Source organism: Arachis hypogaea, chromosome 18 (genome assembly GCF_003086295.3).
Source record: "Arachis hypogaea cultivar Tifrunner chromosome 18, arahy.Tifrunner.gnm2.J5K5, whole genome shotgun sequence".
NCBI lineage: Eukaryota > Viridiplantae > Streptophyta > Magnoliopsida > Fabales > Fabaceae > Arachis > Arachis hypogaea.
The window spans coordinates 20,515,514-20,534,913 of record NC_092053.1 but is presented as its reverse complement, the minus strand read 5'-3'; the positions used below and the strand labels follow the sequence as shown (position 1 = coordinate 20,534,913).

At 38.2% G+C, this 19,400-nt stretch overlaps 1 protein-coding gene and 1 non-coding gene across 2 annotated transcripts; one reads left to right on the top strand and one right to left on the bottom strand.

Moving 5' to 3' along the window:
• Positions 1 to 6,217: 6,217 nt before the first annotated feature.
• Positions 6,218 to 7,169, bottom strand: LOC140181289 (beta-galactosidase-like). Its single transcript, XM_072224824.1, has 4 exons — positions 7,101 to 7,169; positions 6,639 to 6,726; positions 6,433 to 6,551; positions 6,218 to 6,328 (listed from the first exon to the last, which is right to left on the bottom strand). Exons 1-4 carry the CDS (start codon positions 7,167 to 7,169, stop codon positions 6,218 to 6,220), a joined length of 387 nt encoding a protein of 128 aa, XP_072080925.1.
• Positions 7,170 to 15,413: 8,244 nt separating this feature from the next.
• LOC112774186 (small nucleolar RNA R71) lies at positions 15,414 to 15,521 on the top strand. Its single transcript, XR_003188685.1, has one exon. It is a non-coding gene; the product is annotated as a small nucleolar RNA R71 (small nucleolar RNA).
• The last annotated feature ends 3,879 nt before the right edge of the window (positions 15,522 to 19,400 follow it).

Genomic DNA, 19,400 nt, shown 5'->3' with positions numbered 1-19,400 from the left:
TGAAACCTTTCCTCAAGGAAGCATCACTAGCTGGGATGACTTGGTGACTAAATTTCTAGCCAAATTCTATCCACCTCAAAGAGTCATCAGGCTGAAGACTGAGGTGCAAACATTCACGCAATTGGATGCTGAAAATTTGTATGAAGCATGGGAGAGATACAAGGCTCTGCTGAGGAAATGTCCACCAGAAATATTCACTGAGTGGGACAAGCTACAGAACTTCTATGAAGGACTCACTCTAAAGGCTCAAGAATCACTTGACCATTCAGCTGGAGGATCATTGCAACTGATGAAAACAGCAGAAGAAGCTCAAAATCTTATTGACATGGTGGCCAACAATCAATATTTCTTTGCTCATCAAAGAAATCGCCAACCATCACAAAGGAGATGAGTAATGGAGCTAGAAGGGGTGGACTCAATCTTGGCTTAAAACAAGATGATGCAGCAGCAAATTCAATAACAATTTGAGCAAATGACCAAGAGGATTGATAGCCTCCAAGTTGCAGCAGTTAACACAAGCCAACCATCATCTACATGGGGGCAAAATGAAGAAACTCAAGAAGAACAACAATAAGAGCAAGTACAGTATATGCACAACCAAGGACCAAATGAAGTGTATGGTGATACATACAATCCATCCTGGAAGAACCACCCAAACCTCAGATGGGGAGATAATCACACCCAAAACCAACAACCATGGCAGAGGAACTCAAACCAAAACACTTCAAGAAACAACCAAAACCACAACCAGCAGCAAACTAACCAGAACCCCTACAGAAAACCTCAAAACAACTACCCCAACCCCATCCAGTACCAATCTAATAACCAACCCACCAACCAAAATGCCTACCATCCACCATCCACATCTCACAACCCACCACAAGCATCACCTGAATCTCAAAGACTCACTAACTTGGAGACCTTAATAGACAAAATGTTGAAACACCAGAAAATGATAACCAAGAACCATGAAGCCTCCATGAAGAGCCTAGAGAGGCAGATTGGGCAGATCTCCAAACAGATTTCTATTGAGAGACCTTCAAGCTCACTGCCCAGTGATACAATCCCAAATCCTAAGGAGGAATGCAAGGCAATACAATTAAGGAGTGGGAGAACATTGATGAGCAACAATGACACTACAAAGAAGCAAGCAGAGAGCAGCAAAAGGCCAATAGAAGATGAGGAGCAAACAAAGGAAGATGAAGCCAAGGATCAAGTTGTGATGCCAAACAAGAGCACTGAGAAACTCAAAGAGAAGGATAACCAGTCACACAGTTCAAAAGAAGTGATTCAGGGACAGCAGCAAGTAGGAAAGAGCATCACACCTCCACTGCCATATCCCCAGAAGTTCAGCAAAGAGGCTAAGGACCAACATTTTCATAAGTTCCTTGAGACTTTTAAGAAGCTGGAGATCAATATTCCCTTGGCCGAAGCACTTGAGCAAATGCCTCTGTATGCCAAGTTTTTGAAGGAGCTTATCAATAAGAAAAGAAGTTGGGATGAGAAAGAAACCATACTACTTACTGAGGAATGCAGGGCCTTGATTCAAAAAGGGCTTCCTCCGAAGCTTGAGGACCCAGGGAGCTTCTTGCTGCCTTGCACCATTGGGGAATTAACCATCACTAAAGCAATGTGCGATCTAGGAGCAAGTATTAACTTAATACCATCCTCCTTGGTGAAAAAGCTGCGTATAGAGGAAGTTAAACCGGTACAGATATCTCTAGAGCTAGTAGATAAGTCAACGGTATACCCCAGGGGTATGATTGAAAACCTTCTGGTCAAGGTGGACAATTTTATATACCCTGCAGATTTTGTGGTTCTAGATTCAGATGGGGATGATGGTGACTCTATTATACTGGGAAGGCCATTCTTGGCCACTGCTAGAGCTATCATAGACATAGAGCAAGGAGAACTAACTCTCAGAATGCATGATAAGAGTGTCACTCTGAAGGTATTACCAGAAGCCCAGTTTAGTAATGAGAGGAGGGACTATATGGAAATTGACAAGGTGATTCACAACAACATCCCAAGGCAGAAGATTGTGCAGAAGGATGAAAAAGTCCAAGAGGATATTAGAGTATTAGCCACTGAAGAGGGAGATCCTCAAGGTAAGCCTACGGCCAGAAAAGAAAGATCAACAAAAAAGGGGATGAAACGCAGAAACAAAACAAAAAGGGGTTGGAAGAACAGGAAGATTCCAATAGAGGGGCTTTCCAAAGGTGACAAAGTGCAATTGATATATCAACAACTGGGAGCAAGCCAACAGACTGATGACTATTACACTGTCAGCAACATACTCTCGTTGGAACATGCTGAAATTGAACACCAGAGAACAAAGAGGAGGATCACAGTCAGGGGAGACAAGTTGAGGCACTACAATCCTCAACCACCATAAAAGAAAGCTCCGATGTCAAGCTAATGACAATAAAAGAGCGCTTGTTGGGAGGCAACCCAACCTGAGGTAGTTTTCTTTTCATAGCTATTTTAATAAAAAGGTTAATTAGTTTTATCTATATTGCAAGAAGCTAAGTTTGGTGTTGCATACCAAAACAATATAAAGAAGAATGAAGGATTCTAAGTTTGGTGTTCCACCAAAATTCCATCATAAAACACATTCTCACTTTCTGCATAATGCTAGCTTCAAGCATTTAGATAAACTGGTTAACTATGCTGGCGTTTCCTAAGTTTCCAGTTTTGTCACTTTTGAAAAAGAAAAAGAGTTTCACATCCGGTTAGTTTGATGAACAAGAACCATTGGCAAGGTACTAAGTTTGGTGTTCCCACACCAAAGTAAGTACAAAAGCCCACAAATAAATCATGCATGCTAACCATTTTTCTAGTGCTTGGGGAACAAGCAACTTTCAATATCATTGCAGAGTGTCATACAAGCTTTTGGAAGGATTAAGCATCATCACCCAAAGAAATGAAAGAGGAATGCTAAAACCAGCAATGAGGATGATGAGGAGGAGGACAGCAAGTAGATTTCAAAAGGTTGTATTGTTCAGTGATTGTTTTATATCAGATACTGCTATGATTGAAAGTGATATAATACCCCTGCTTGTCTGCATAGTATAGTTTTTCTGTAATTCAATAACTAAGACGCTTGATTATTCACAACACTACACTTTTCACACTTGTTTGCACTCAATATTTCAAAAATGCATCACATGAAAGTTCTTTGAAAAGAAGGATTGAGGAATTAAACAATTTTGAGGCAAGCAAAAGATTAGGAGAAGTGGTGGTTCTAGTTGTATAATCATGTATTGAGGTTGCATGCTTATGAAAACTTGCATGGGAGCTCATAGGCGGGACATAGAGTTCAAAGAAGTGTTGTGGAGATTCTCAAACATTTATTGATCCAAGAAGCAGCAAATAAAACAAAAGAAAATAAAGAAAATACAAAAACAAAAAGAACATGGCCCAAGGCTCTGAGCATCAATTACTAGGCAGAAAAGAAAAGAGAAACAAAAACTCAAAGAGTTGTTATCCTAGTAAATGCTTGTGGTTGAATTGTGTCAAAGAAAGAGGCTTGAGCAAGTAAATCCTTAGGGGTGCTTTAACACCTAATACCTTAAAACCAACTGGTTTAGGAGTATTGATTGAAAGCTTATCTAAAGAGCCGCTTTGAGACATGACACTTAGAGTCAAGGCCAAAGCACAGAAACTATAAGCTGCTTCAAGGTGATTACATATAAAGAGATCTTCATGATATTATTTGGATAAAAGTTCTAAGACCTAAGACTCCCAAGATGTAGGGACTAGTAAGCACTGAAGCCCTTGCATGAGTATATAATTTAGAGTTCACCCCACTGTCACTTAATCACCTCACTCACAGGACCTTACAAGTTGTTCTTCAATCCGTCTTATTTAAAAGAACCTTTGAACATAATTCATTTCTTGCTTGGGGACAAGCAAGCTTTAAGTTTGGTGTTGTGATGACAAGTCATCTTAGCCTAGTTTCACTAGCCTTTTTCTTTTGTTTTCAATTGAATTATGCACTTTCTTGAGCCACAAGCAAGCCAATTGGGTAGATTTTCATGTTTCCTTTGATTTAATCAACCATAGATGAATTAATGCAATTTCATGAGGATTTATGCTATAATTGCCACATATTAGGAAAGAATGACAATCTCATGATTTTGAGCATAGCTTTGATGTGTTTGGTTGATTGATGATAGGTGAGGAAAGCTTGGAGAAAGGATGAAGCAAGAAGGAATGGCTAGGAGCAAGAGAGAACAAAAAGTTTGAGCAAAAGTTTGCCTCAAACTTTAGCTCAAACTTTCGGATAAGTGAAAACACACCAGGGAACAAAAAGCTTGAGCCAACGTTTGCCTCAAACTTTTTGACAAACGTTGGCATCACAAATCAATACCCTGGAGGACAAAAGTTTGTGCCAACGTTTGCCTCAAACTTTTTGGTAAACGTTGGCGCCATCAGCAACACACCCTGGAGACAAAAAGTTTGCGCCAACGTTTGCCTCAAACTTTTTGGCAAACGTTGGTGCCATGAGTGTGCATAAGGGGGCCAACGTTTGAGCAAAAGTTTGACCCCAAACTTTAGCTCAAACGTTGGTAGCGGCAAGAATGGGGCAGCTGGTGTAAAAAGTTTGAGTAAAAGTTTGCCTCAAACTTTTACTCAAACTTTTACTCAAGCTTTTATAATTCCCAACCCGGTTCACTTCGGTTCTCTCTCCAACTCCAAGAGCAATCAACCAAGGCCTCTATCAACCCAATTCCATCAAGAGCAAAGGCCCAATTCAAGGCTTGAAGACCATTTGAAGAAAGTGTATAAATAGCTTAAGATTTAAGTTTTTAGGGAGCTTTTCTTTTCGGTTTTGATTGGGTAGTTGTGTAGGAAGCTTTTCTTTAGTTTTCATAGAGAGTTTTCGGAGAGCTTTTGGTGTGGAGTGATTTTGAATTTCTAAGTCTCGGGGAAGGAGAATTGAATTCCCTTCCTCTTAGTTTTCTTGCTTTCAATTTCAATTACATTTGCTTGGATCTTGGGTTGGAGAATTGAAGGAATTCTGTTTCAATCTCATCCTGAGATCTCTCTATTTACTTACTGCACAATTGAATTTCAGTTTCTGTTAATTGCTTCTTCTTCTACTTTCTCTGCAATTTACATTTTCTTTGCAATTGCTCTTGTTGGATCTAGGAAGGCATTGAGATCTAGACTTGGTTATCTAGTCTCTTGAGTCCTGAGATCTGGATTCCCATTTTCAATTTCTCTGTTTATTGCTTTTCAAGCTCTTTTATATTTCTGTTTTAGATCCGATTCAACCCAAGGCATCTTCTACTCTTCTGTTTGTTGAATTTTACTTTTCCTTGTTTAATTTCTGCAAATCCAATTCCCAATTCCCTTTACAATTCAAGCCATTTATATTTCTTGCACTTTAAGATTCTGCAATTTACATTTCTTGCGTTCTAAGTTTCTGCCATTTAATTTCTTGCCCGTTAAGATTTAGCACTTTAAATTTCAGTTCTCTTTAGTTTCATGCAAATTACCCATTCCCTTTATTTTCCATGCAATTTAAATTCTGCACATCACAAATCTCTCAACCAAATCTTGATTCGCTTGACTAAATCAACCACTAAACTAAAATTGCTCAATCCTTCAATCCCTGTGGGATCGACCTCACTCCCGTGAGTTATTATTACTTGATGCGACTCGGTGCACTTGCCGGTGAGTTTTGTGTCGGATCGTTTTTCGCACATCAGATTTTCCGTCTGTAATTACAGATGAATTTTCCGACAGATTTTCCGTCTGTAATTTGAACTTTGGAAAATCTACACTCTGATTACAGACAGAAAATCCGTCTGTAAATCCGTCGGTAAGGTAAAATAATTTTTTTTAATTTTTCTATTACAAAAATAAACCTATTTTCATACAAAATAAATATAAATTTAATAAATACAATTTTTTTTATCTATTTTGTATTCGAATATTTATAATATTTCAAAAAATAAATAAATTCATCGTATTATCAAACTAAAAAAAAGTACTATAAACAAACAAATTAATATAATTCAAAACATAAACAAAGTGTATTAATACATCAACTATAATATTAAGTAACAACCATACATCAAAGTGTGTTGATACATCAACTATAATTCATCACAAATAAATATTTAATTAAAAGAGTATGTAGTCAAATCTTATGGAATAAAAAATCTCTTGGCGTGTATATTTGCCAAGCCAAGCCAAGCTAAACAGATCATGCTGGAACTGCATAGGTTCTTCCTCTAAACGAGACAGTAGCATCGGTGGTAGTGTTGGCATTGGTCAAAAAGTAACTTGATGATTTGTTTGAGGCATACACAGTGGCCTGAAATAATTATTTTTGAAAAATAATTATTCATTATTGCTCTAATTCAATTAAAGGAAAAAAATAATGCAGAGTTGTAATTTTGTTTTCATGTATTTTGGTACCGTGACAGAGTTGCCAAAATCAATTTGGGAAACGTTCCGGTTTGTAAGACTCTCTTCCATTGACTTCAAAATCCTGTGGAGTTCTTTGAGGTGACCCCATTTTGGTTGAGCTTTGTTGCCTACATACAATAATTAATTAATTACTCAAGGATCATTTATGGAAAAATATTAGAAATAGAGATTCTTCTTGATCAATATAATTTTACCATATTCATCAAGAGGAGCATTATAATCATATGAAGTGGCAATGTATGGTCCACCAGCGGTTCTATCAAAGTTAGTCCCACCATGATACTGACCAAAAATAAATATATTACATCAAACAAACAAATTTAGAGCATAAATGAGAGCAGAGAGAATGATAAGACATCGGACAAAATAATTCCTTTTGTGTGCATAAATAAAACAGGATAAATAATGAATGAAGTAGCAAATAAAACTAAAAGAAACCAAATTGCAAGGATGATGAACACGCTACAGTACAACAGATCCACACTTAACCATACCAACCATTTTTCTACTGTGTAATAAAAAAGAAAATCAAAAGATAAATAGGTATTCCCAAACAGACATAATTGTTCCCCGGAAATAAGAGAAATGAATAAAATGCATACTACAACAACCACCAAATAGCAAGTGAAAAGGATGATGTCCAGAATCATAACTACCTGTGAATGCCCAACTATGAATAGCTTTGAATTTGTTACTGAATATATGTAATTGATCATTTCTGCCATATCATACAGGGCTAGCTCCAATCCCAGAATTTCTATCAAGGGACCAAAGTTGAATCAATCACATGATGCACTGTACAAACTCTGGCTCTAACAATTCCAATAAAAATAATATACACTGAAAATGACAGTGAAATGAAAATATAAGTATCATGACAATTTAGAATATTTTCTCAAGATCAGTGATCATCAACAGTGCTGTGGAACTCAATTTGGTGCTTAATATAAGTAGCTTCAGCACTGAGAACAATTTAATAATTCTTATTTCAAATATATCAAAGTAAATAGAAAAGGCTTGATAGTATTCGGCACAAATCCTTTTACTATTAAATAATTGAATGATAAAACCTACTAAAGTGTGACCTTATTCATATCAATTGCAAATGTTTTTCCCCAATTCAAATTCAGAATAAATGAACATTTGGTTCTTAGTTTTGACTCATAATTATTTAGCACTGAACTTTATGCACTGATATTATTTTCAGTTTAATCACATACGCCGTCAGCATCTCTATAGGTCAAAGAAGAGCCACACACCTTATTCTTCACTGAATAAGACCTATGACCATGGCTCCAGCATGTTCCACGCACATTTCCTACCCATACATCAAAACCTTGATTTGCAAGGATGAAGCTCAATGATTGTTCAGGAGTATTTAGAAACCATGCATCACCTTCCTGATCACGTCAAATAGCATCAACATATCAAAATGGAGATTCAATTAGATTGTTTAAAACTTCAAAAGGGAACTTCACTAAAGCCTGAACAAGTAAACATGTAACATTAATCTATATATATAGTACCAGTTGGTGGGAGAATATTGGAAGAAGATGATAAAAGGACAAAGCATGCCTGAAGCAATCAAAGAGATTCTTGTTGTTGAGGATCCACAAATATCATCATCAGATTCATCAAAAACCAAGGATAATTTCATTAGGGACTTTGATATAAAGCCTAATGTCATATTATATCACTCCCACAAGCAGAAGCAAAAGCACAATTTGGTTATTGCACTACATGAATTAGAAAGGAAGTAAAGAGCAAGCATAAAGGTTCATGAATCCTTCTATTTTCAATCAAGCAAATTCTAAAATCAAAGAAAGAAACAGTATCCTTCTTACAGAAGTAAAATAGTATCATGTTTTAATTTGACATTCAGAGCTTAATCAGAACAAAAAAGAGAAAGGAAAAGGAAAGCAAAGAGCAAGGAAAGGGGATGCAATGAGAAAAGTGAATGGAATTGACTATCGACTAGCGAATTACCTGCATGCACGAACAATAAGTGAGGAGAACATCCCAACTGATCCATCGCCAATGCCTAGCCTTTTCTGTTCTAGCGCAGCCACTTCGACTTTGTTCCTGAATATTTGATAGAATAATAATAAACACTCTGTATTGATCCTAGTAACCGCACAAAATTATTTTTTTAGTTAAAACTTAATTCATCCATCCTAAATTCCTAATTATACTTTCTTCGTAAGAGTGAGTTTGTTTTTTTAAGACCTAACAAGAAAGAAAGCAAGTATTAAGTATACTATGCACATTCTCTTCATGTCTCAGCTTTCTCTTCAATTTATCAACCTGTCAAGTTTGAAAACATTAATTTACTCTATGTACTGAAAATTTATTTCACTAATAAATTATCACATGCATCTTGTATCAAAGCCATTTTCCTTTCTTGATTCGATCAACGCCTATTTTTCTGTGCAGCCATTGCTTTGCTCCCTCTACTTTCTATCTTGTCCTGCTTTACACATTCAGAGATAGAATCTTTGAAAAGCAGCAAAAAGAAAGAACTAGCTTGAGTCTCTGATATGTTTCTTATGACAAGTAAAAGAACCAAGCTTCCACTTTCCAGATTCGGATAATATTCAAAAGAGGAAGAGAAATTCTATCTGCCTACTACAGTTAAAGTAGTTTAAGCATTGAAATCAAAACTCTTTTAGTGTATAGTGTATAACTGATTCTATCTTGCAAATTGCCTAAACAATAGAACAATGGGAGCATCAGGACCAACAAGCATGGCAATAGTTGGAACCATTAAACAATTGAGCCACAAAAGCAGAGTATGATAAACCTAGCTAAAACTTGCGTAGAAAAATTGAGCCCTAAGGTTTATCGGCGTAATTTAAACAATGCATACCTGAATCAGCGTAATTTAAACAACTGCTGGTAGATGCTCTGGTTCTCGTTGGAGCAGGAACCGATTGGGATCGAGTCGAATTCCATCGATTCGCTTGCGACAGAGCGCGATAGAGCAGCGACGGTGACAGAGCAGCGACGGAAACAGAGCGCGATGACCTTGAGTCTGAAACACCCGCGAGAGAAGCGATATACCGGAGAGATAGAGAAAGGTCGACGGCGAGACCAGCCGTGAGAGAGGTGAGACTCAGTGAGCTTGAGGGTGAGAGTGGCGAGAGAAGAGCGAAGAAACGTTAGGGGTTAGGGGTTCTTCGACGGAGGCAGTGCGAGCGCCGGCGACCGGCAACAATCTTCGTAGAGTGCTGTTATGGGCTCTTCGTCGCGGTTAGGGGTTCTTCGTGGTGGTTAGGGGTTTTTCGTGAGGCACAATGAAGAGACGGTTAGGGTACAGTGAGGCACAATGAAGACAGGTTAGGGTTAGTGGTGCGCAGAAATTGTGATTACACTTTAATTATGTAAAATTCATCGCTCTTTCTTTCCCTGGTAATGGCGCCAAAAACATGATGCCAATACCATGGTTCACAACTTCGCACAACTAACCAGCAAGTGCACTGGGTCGTCCAAGTAATACCTTACGTGAGTAAGGGTCGAATCCCACGGAGATTGTTGGTATGAAGCAAGCTATGGTCACCTTGTAAATCTCAGTCAGGCAGATATAAATTGATAATGGTGTTTTCGAAAACAATTAATAAAACAGGGATAGAAATACTTATGTAAATCATTGGTGAGAATTTCAGATAAGCGAATAGAGATGCTTTCGTTCCTCTGAACCTCTGCTTTCCTGCTATCTTCATCCAATCAGTCTTACTCCTTTCCATGGCTGGCTTTATGTGATACATCACCATTGTCAATGGCTACTTTCGGTCTTCTCTCGGGAAAATGATCCAAATGCCCTGTCACGGCACGGCTAATCGTCTGGAGGCATCACCCTTGTCAATGGCTTCATCTTATCCTCTCAGTGAAAATGGTCAATGCACCCGGTCACGGCACGGCTATTCATCTGTCGGTTCTCGATCATGCTGGAATAGGATTTACTATCCTTTTGCGTCTGTCACTACGCCCAGCAATCGCGAGTTTGGAGCTCGTCACAGTCATTCATTCATTGAATCCTACTCGGAATACCACAGACAAGGTTTAGACCTTCCGGATTCTCTTGAATGCCGCCATCATTCTAGCTTACACCACGAAGATTCCGATTAAGAGATCTAAGAGATACTCATTTAATCTAAGGTAGAACGGAAGTGGTTGTCAGGCACGTGTTCATAGGGAATGATGATGATTGTCACGTTCATCACATTCAGGTTGAAGTGCGAATGAATATCTTAGAAGCGAAACAAGATGAATTGAATAGAAAACAGTAGTACTTTGCATTAATCTTTGAGGAACAGCAGAGCTCCACACCTTAATCTATGGAGTGTAGAAACTCTACCGTTAAAAATACATAAGTGAAAGGTCCAGGCATGGCCGAATGGCCAGCCCCTCTGATCTAAGAACCAGGCGTCCAAAGATGTCAAATACAATAGTGAAATGTCCTATTTATAATAAACTAGCTACTAGGGTTTACAGAAGTAAGTAATTGATGCATAAATCCACTTCCGGGGCCCACTTGGTGTGTGCTTGGGCTGAGCTTGAGTGTTGCACATGCAGAGGTCCTTCTTGGAGTTGAACTCCAGTTTTTGTGCCAGTTTGGGCGTTCAACTCTGGTTTTGGATCCTTTTCTGGCGCTGGACGCCAGATTTGGGCAGAGAGCTGGCGTTGAACACCAGTTTGTGTCATCTAAACTTGGCCAAAGTATGGACTATTATACATTGCTGGAAAGCCCTGGATGTTTACCTTCCAACGCAATTGGAAGCGCGCCATTTCGAGTTTTGTAGCTCCAGAAAATCCACTTTGAGTGCAGAGAGGTCAGAATCCAACAGCATCAGCAGTCCTTCTTCAACCTCTGAATCTGATTTTTGCTCAAGTCCCTCAATTTCAGCCAGAAAATACCTGAATTCACAGAAAAACACACAAACTCATAGTAAAGTCCAGAAATGTGAATTTAACATAAAAACTAATGAAAACATCCCTAAAAGTAACTAGATTCTACTAAAAACATACTAAAAACAATGCCAAAAAGCGTATAAATTATCCGCTCATCACAACACCAAACTTAAATTGTTGCTTGTCCCCAAGCAACTGAAAATCAAATAGGATAAAAAGAAGAGAATATACTATAAATTCCAAACTATCAATGAAACATAGCTCCAATCAAATGAGCGGGACTTATAGCTTTTTGCCTCTTGAATAGTTTTGGCATCTCACTTTATCCATTGAGGTTCAGAATGATTGGCATCTATAGGAACTCAGAGTTCAGATAGTGTTATTGATTCTCCTAGTTCAGTATGATGATTCTTGAACACAGCTATTTTATGAGTCTTGGCCGTGGCCCTAAGCACTTTGTTTTCCAGTATTACCACCGGATACATAAATGCCACAGACACATAATTGGGTGAACCTTTTCAGATTGTGACTCAGCTTTGCTAAAGTTCCCAATTAGAGGTGTCCAGGGTTCTTAAGCACACTCTTTTTTTGCTTTGGACCTTGACTTTAACCGCTCAGTCTCAAGTTTTCACTTGACACCTACACGCCACAAGCACATGGTTAGGGACAGCTTGGTTTAGCCGCTTAGACCAGGATCCTTTTTATTTGCCCTTGCCTTTTGGTTTTAAGGGTTATTGGCTTTTTGCTCTTGCCTCTTGGTTTTAAGAGCTTTTGACTTTTTCTGCTTGCTTTTTCTTTCTATTTTTTTTTTGCCCATTTTTTTTTCTGCAAGCTTTGTTCTTTGCTGCTTTTTCTTGCTTCAAGAATCATTTTTATGATTTTTCAGATTATCAAATAACATGTTTCCTAGTCATCATTCTTTCAAGAGCCAACATATTTAACATTCTTAAACAGCAACTTCAAAAGACATATGCACTGTTCAAGCATACATTCAGAAAACAAGAAGCATTGTCACCACATCAATATAATTAAACTAAGTTCAAGGATAAATTCAAAAACTCATGTACTTCTTGTTCTTTTGAATTAAAACATTTTTCATTTAAGAGAGGTGATGGATTCATAGGACATTCATAACTTTAAGACATAGTTACTAACTACTAATGATCATGTAATGAAGACACAAACATAGATAAGCACATAACATAGAGAATGAAAAACAGAAAAAGTAAGAACAAGGAATGAGTCCACCTTAGTGATGATGGCGTTTCCTTCTTGAGGAACCAATGATGTCCTTGAGCTCTTCTATGTCTCTTCCTTGTCTTTGTTGCTCCTCCCTCATTGCTTTTTGATCTTCTCTTATTTCATGAAGGATGATGGAGTGCTCTTGATGTTCCACCCTTAGTTGTCCCATGTTGGAACTTAATTCTCCTAGGGAGGTGTTGATTTGCTCCTAATATTTATGTGGAGGGAAGTGCATCCCCTGAGGTATCTCAGGGATCTCTTGATTTACAGCCACATGTTCTACCACTGAGCTATAGACCTTTGAGATGAATCTTTCCATCTCCCATGACTCGGAGGTGGAAGCCTTTGTCTTCCCTTCCCCTCTTTTAGAGGTTTAGGTGCCATCAATGGTAATGGAAAAACAAAAAGCTTATGCTTTTACCACACCAAACTTAGAATGTTGCTCGCCCTCGAGCAAAAGAAGAAAGAATAGAAGAAGAAGAAGATATGGAGGAGATGGAGGGATGTGTGTATGGATGTGAGTGGTGAATGGAAAACAGAAGGGATGGTCATGAATGGAGAGAGAGAGGGTGAGGTGGGTGGGGATCCTGTGGGGACCACAGATCCTGAGATGATCCTGTGGGGTCCACAGATCCTGAGATGATCCTGTGGGGTCCACAGATCCTGAGATGATCCTGTGGGGTCCGCAGATCTTGAGGTGTCAAGGCATTTACATCCCTACACCAATTTAGGCATGCAAAATGCCCTTGCACACAACTCTGGGCGTTCAGCGCCAGGTTGGTGCCCATTTTGGGCGTTCAACGCCCATTTGTTGGCCATTTCTGGCGTTGAACGCCAGAACCATGCTTGTTCTGGGCGTTCAGTGCCAGGGTGCTGCCCATTTTGGGCGTTCAGCGCCAGAACCATGCTCTGTTCTGGCGTTGAACGCCAGGCAGATGCTTCCTCCAGGGTGTGATTTTTCTTCTGCTGTTTTTGATTCCGTTTTCAATTTTTATATTTATTTTGTGACTCCACATGATCATGAACCTATAAAGACATATAACTAAGAAAAATATAGTTAGATAAAAATTGGGTTGCCTCCCAACAAGCGCTTCTTTAATGTCAGTAGCTTGATAGTGGGCTCTCATGGAGCCTCACAGATGTTCAGAGCATTGTTGAGACTCTCCAACACCAAACTTAGAGTTTGGATATGGGAGTTCAACACCAAACTTAGAGTTTGGTTGTGGCCTCCCAACACCAAACTTAGTGTTTGACTGTGGGGGCTTTGGTTGACTCTGCTTTGAGAGAAGCTTTTTATGCTTCCTCTCCATGGATGCAGAGAGAGATCCTTGAGTTGTAAACATAAGGTTGTCCTCATTCAATTGAAGGATTAATTCTCCTCTGTCCACATCAATCACAGCTCTTGCTGTGGCTAGGAAAGGTCTTCCTAGGATGATGGATTCATCCTCTTCCTTTCCAGTATCCAGGACTATGAAATCAGTAGAGATGTAAAGGCCTTCAACCTTTACTAACACGTCCTCTACTTGTCCATAAGCCTGTTTTCTTGAATTGTCTGCCATCTCTAATGAGATTTTAGCAGCTTGCACCCCATAGATTCCCAGTTTCTCTATTACAGAGAGGGGCATGAGGTTTATTCCTGAACCAAGGTCACACAGAGCCTTAAAGATCATGGTGCCTATGGTACAAGGTATTATGAACTTTCCAGGATCCTGTCTCTTCTGAGGCAATGTTAGTTGATCCAGATCACTTAGTTCATTGATGAACAAGGGAGGTTCATCTTCCCAAGTATCAATGCCAAATAATTTGGCATTCAGCTTCATGATTGCACCAAGAAACTTGGCAGTTTGCTCTTCAGTAACATCCTCATTCTCTTCAGAAGAGGAATACTCATCAGAGTTCATGAAGGGCATAAGGAGGTTTAATGGAATCTCTATGGTCTCTAGACGAGCCTCAGAGTCCTTTGGTTCCTCAGAGGGAAGCTCCTTATTGACCACTGGATGTCCCAGGAGGTCTTCCTCCTTGGGATTCACGTCCTCTCCTTCCTTTACAGGTTCGGCCATGGTGCTTATGTCAATGGCCTTGCACTCTCCTTTTGGATTCTCTTCTGTATTGCTTGGGAGAGTACTAGGAGGGATTTCAGTGATCCTTTTACTCAGCTGGCCCACTTGTGCTTCCAGATTTCTAATGGAAGACCTTGTTTCATTCATGAAACTTACAGTGGCCTTGGATAGATCAGAGACTAAGTTTGCTAAATTAGAAGTATTTTGTTCAGAGTTCTCTGTCTGTTACTGAGTGGATGATGGAAAAGGTTTATTATTGTTAAACCTGTTTCTTCCACCATTATTAAAGCCTTGTTGAGGCTTTTGATCCTTCCATGAGAAATTTGGGTGATTTCTCCATGATGAGTTATAGGTGTTTCCATAAGGTTCACCTAAGTAATTTACTTCTGCTATTGCAGGGTTCTCAGGATCATAAGCTTCTTCTTCATAAGAAGCCTCTTGAGTACTGTTGGATGCAGCTTGCATTCCATTCAGACTCTGAGAGATCATATTGACTTGCTGAGTCAATATTTTATTCTGAGCCAATATGGCATTCAGAGTATCAACCTCAAGAACTCCCTTCTTCATAGGCGTCCCATTACTCATAGGATTCCTCTCAGAAGTGTACATGAACTGGTTATTAGCAACCATGTCAATGAGTTCTTGAGCTTCTGCAGGCGTTTTCTTTAGGTGAATGGATCCACCTGCAGAAGTGTCCAGTGACATCTTTGATAGCTCAGATAAACCATCATAGAATATATCCAGGATGGTCCATTCTGAAAGCATGTCAGAAGGACACTTTTTGGTCAGCTGTTTGTATCTTTCCCAAGCTTCATAGAGGGATTCACCATCTTTTTGTTTGAAGGTTTGAACATCCACTCTAAGCTTGCTCAGCTTTTGAGGAGGAAAGAACTTGGCTAAGAAAGCCATGACCAGCTTATCCCAAGAGTTCAGGCTATCTTTAGATTGAGAGTCCAACCATATTCTAGCTCTGTCTCTTACAGCAAATGGGAAAAGCATGAGCCTGTAGACTTCAGGATCTACTCCATTAGTCTTAACAGTATCACAGATCTGCAAGAATTCAGTTAAGAACTGAAAAGGATCTTCAGATGGAAGTCCATGAAACTTGCAGTTCTGCTGCATCAGAGAAACTAATTGAGGTTTCAGCTCAAAATTGTTTGCTCCAATGGTAGGAATGGAGATGCTTCTTCCATGTAAATTGGAATTTGGTGCAGTAAAGTCACCAAGCATTCTCCTTGCATTATTATTATTTTCGGCTGCCATCTCCTCTTCCTGTTCGAAAATTTCTGAAAGGTTATCTCTGGATTGTTGTAATTTAGCTTCTCTTAGTTTTCTCTTCAGAGTCCTTTCAGGTTCTGGATCTGCTTCAACAAGAATATTCTTGTCCTTGCTCCTGCTCATATGACAAAGAAGAAGGCACAGAAAAATATAATAATAATAATATGGATCCTTTATACCACAGTATAGGGATCCCTTTGTGAGTGGGAGAAAAGAGGGAGACAAAGAATGTGATGTAAAGAAAGAAACACAACTGTGAGGAGGGCAGAGATGTGAGATGAGATGTTAGTAAATGAATAAATAAATAGAATAAGATGGGAGAGGAAGAATTTTCGAAAATAATTTTTGAAAAAGAGTTAGTGATTTTCGAAAATAGTTTTTGAAAAAGGTTAGTATTTTTTCGAAAAAATTTTAAAATCAAAAATAAAAATAATTAGTTAATAAAAAAGAAATTTTTGAAAAAGAGGGAAGATATTTTCGAAAATTAGAGAGAGAGAGAGTTAGTTAGATAGTTTTGAAAAAGTTAAGAAACAAACAAAAAGTTAGTTAGTTAGTTGAAACAAATTTTGAAAAGATAAGAAGTTAGGAAGTTGGAAAAGATATTTTGAAATTAGATTTTTGAAAAAAATAAGATGAGAAGATATTTTTGAAAAGATATGATAGAAATTAGTTTTTGAAAAAGATTTGATTTTTAAAATCACAATTAATGACTTGATTCATAAGAAATCACAAGATATGATTCTAGAACTCAAAGTTTGAATCTTTCTTAACAAGTAAGTAACAAACTTGAAATTTTTGAATCAAAACATTAATTGTTATTGTTATTTTCGAAAATTTGATGTAAAAATAAGAAAAAGATTTTTGAAAAATATTTTTGGAATTTTCAAAAATAACTAAGAAATTTGAAAAAGATTTGATTTTTGAAAAAGATAAGAATTTCAAATTGAAAATTTGATTTGACTCATAAGAAACAACTTGATTCTAAAAATTTTTGAAAAAGTCAATCCAAATTTTCGAATTTGATGAGAGAGAAAGGGAAAGATATTTTTTTTTATTTTTGAATTTTTATGATGAGAGAGAAAAACAAGAAAAATGATGCAATGCATGAGAATTTTAGATCAAAACATGTGATGCATGCAAGAATGCTATGAATGTCAAGATGAACATTAAGAACATATTTTTGAAAAAATTTTTAATGCAAAGAAAACATGCAAGACACCAAACTTAGAATTCTTTAATGCTTAGACATTAAGAATTCAAGAATGCATATGAAAAACAAGAAAAGACACAAAACATGAAATCATCAAGATCAAACAAGAAGACTTACCAAGAACAACTTGAAGATCATGAAGAACACTATGAATGCATGAATTTTCTAAAAATGTAAGATGCATATGCAAGTGACACCAAACTTATGATATGACTCAAGACTAAAACAAGAAACACAAAAAATATTTTTGATTTTTATGATTTTCTAATTTTTTTGTATTTTTTTTTTTCGAAAATTATTATGAAAAAGAAAAATAAGGATTCCAAAATTTTTAATATGAATTCCAGGAATCTTGCATTCTTAGTCTAAAGCTTCAGTCCAGGAATTAGACATGGCTCACTAGCCAGCCAAGCTTTCAATGAAAGCTCCGGTCCAAAACACTAGACATGGCCAATGGCCAGCCAAGCTTCAGCATGTAAATCAGGAACAGCAGCAAGTGGATTAACAACAACTAGCTTACTCTTGATAACAAATTGCAAGCCTCAGTCCAAATGAATTTAGACATGGCTTTACAGCCAGCCAGGCTTAGCATGCTTCATGAAACACTAGAATTCATTCTTAAAAATTCTGAAGAAAAATATATTTTTGAAAACAATTTTTTTTTCGAAAACAAAGGAGAAAATTTTGAAAGATTTTTGAAAAATTTTTGAAATTAAAACAAAAAGAAAATTACCTAATCTGAGCAACAAGATGAACCGTCAGTTGTCCAAACTCGAACAATCCCCGGCAACGGCGCCAAAAACTTGGTGTTGTTGCCGGATCAAACTTGGCACTGATGTTACCGGACCAAAAGCTTGCCGAAAACTCGAACAATCCCCGGCAACGGCGCCAAAAACTTGGTGCGCAGAAATTGTGATTACACTTTAATTATGTAAAATTCATCGCTCTTTCTTTCCCTGGTAATGGCGCCAAAAACATGATGCCAATACCATGGTTCACAACTTCGCACAACTAACCAGCAAGTGCACTGGGTCGTCCAAGTAATACCTTACGTGAGTAAGGGTCGAATCCCACGGAGATTGTTGGTATGAAGCAAGCTATGGTCACCTTGTAAATCTCAGTCAGGCAGATATAAATTGATAATGGTGTTTTCGAAAACAATTAATAAAACAGGGATAGAAATACTTATGTAAATCATTGGTGAGAATTTCAAATAAGCGAATAGAGATGCTTTCGTTCCTCTGAACCTCTGCTTTTCTGCTATCTTCATCCAATCAGTCTTACTCCTTTCCATGGCTGGCTTTATGTGATACATCACCATTGTCAATGGCTACTTTCGGTCTTCTCTCGGGAAAATGATCCAAATGCCCTGTCACGGCACGGCTAATCGTCTGGAGGCATCACCCTTGTCAATGGCTTCATCTTATCCTCTCAGTGAAAATGGTCAATGCACCCTGTCACGGCACGGCTATTCATCTGTCGGTTCTCGATCATGCTGGAATAGGATTTACTATCCTTTTGCGTCTGTCACTACGCCCAGCAATCGCGAGTTTGGAGCTCGTCACAGTCATTCATTCATTGAATCCTACTCGGAATACCACAGACAAGTTTTAGACCTTCCGGATTCTCTTGAATGCCGCCATCATTCTAGCTTACACCACGAAGATTTCGATTAAGAGATCTAAGAGATACTCATTTAATCTAAGGTAGAACGGAAGTGGTTGTCAAGCACGCGTTCATAGGGAATGATGATGATTGTCACGTTCATCACATTCAGGTTGAAGTGCGAATGAATATCTTAGAAGCGAAACAAGATGAATTGAATAGAAAACAGTAGTACTTTGCATTAATCTTTGAGGAACAGCAGAGCTCCACACCTTAATCTATGAAGTGTAGAAACTCTACCGTTAAAAATACATAAGTGAAAGGTCCAGGCATGGCCGAATGGCCAGCCCCTCTGATCTAAGAACCAGGCATCCAAAGATGATCAAAGGATCAAAAGATAATCCAAAGATGTCAAATACAATAGTGAAATGTCCTATTTATAATAAACTAGCTACTAGGGTTTACAGAAGTAAGTAATTGATGCATAAATCCCCTTCCGGGGCCCACTTGGTGTGTGCTTGGGCTGAGCTTGAGTGTTGCACGTGCAGAGGTCCTTCTTGGAGTTGAACGCCAGTTTTTGTGCCAGTTTGGACGTTCAACTCTGGTTTTGGATCCTTTTCTGGCGCTGGACGCCAGATTTGGGCAGAGAGCTG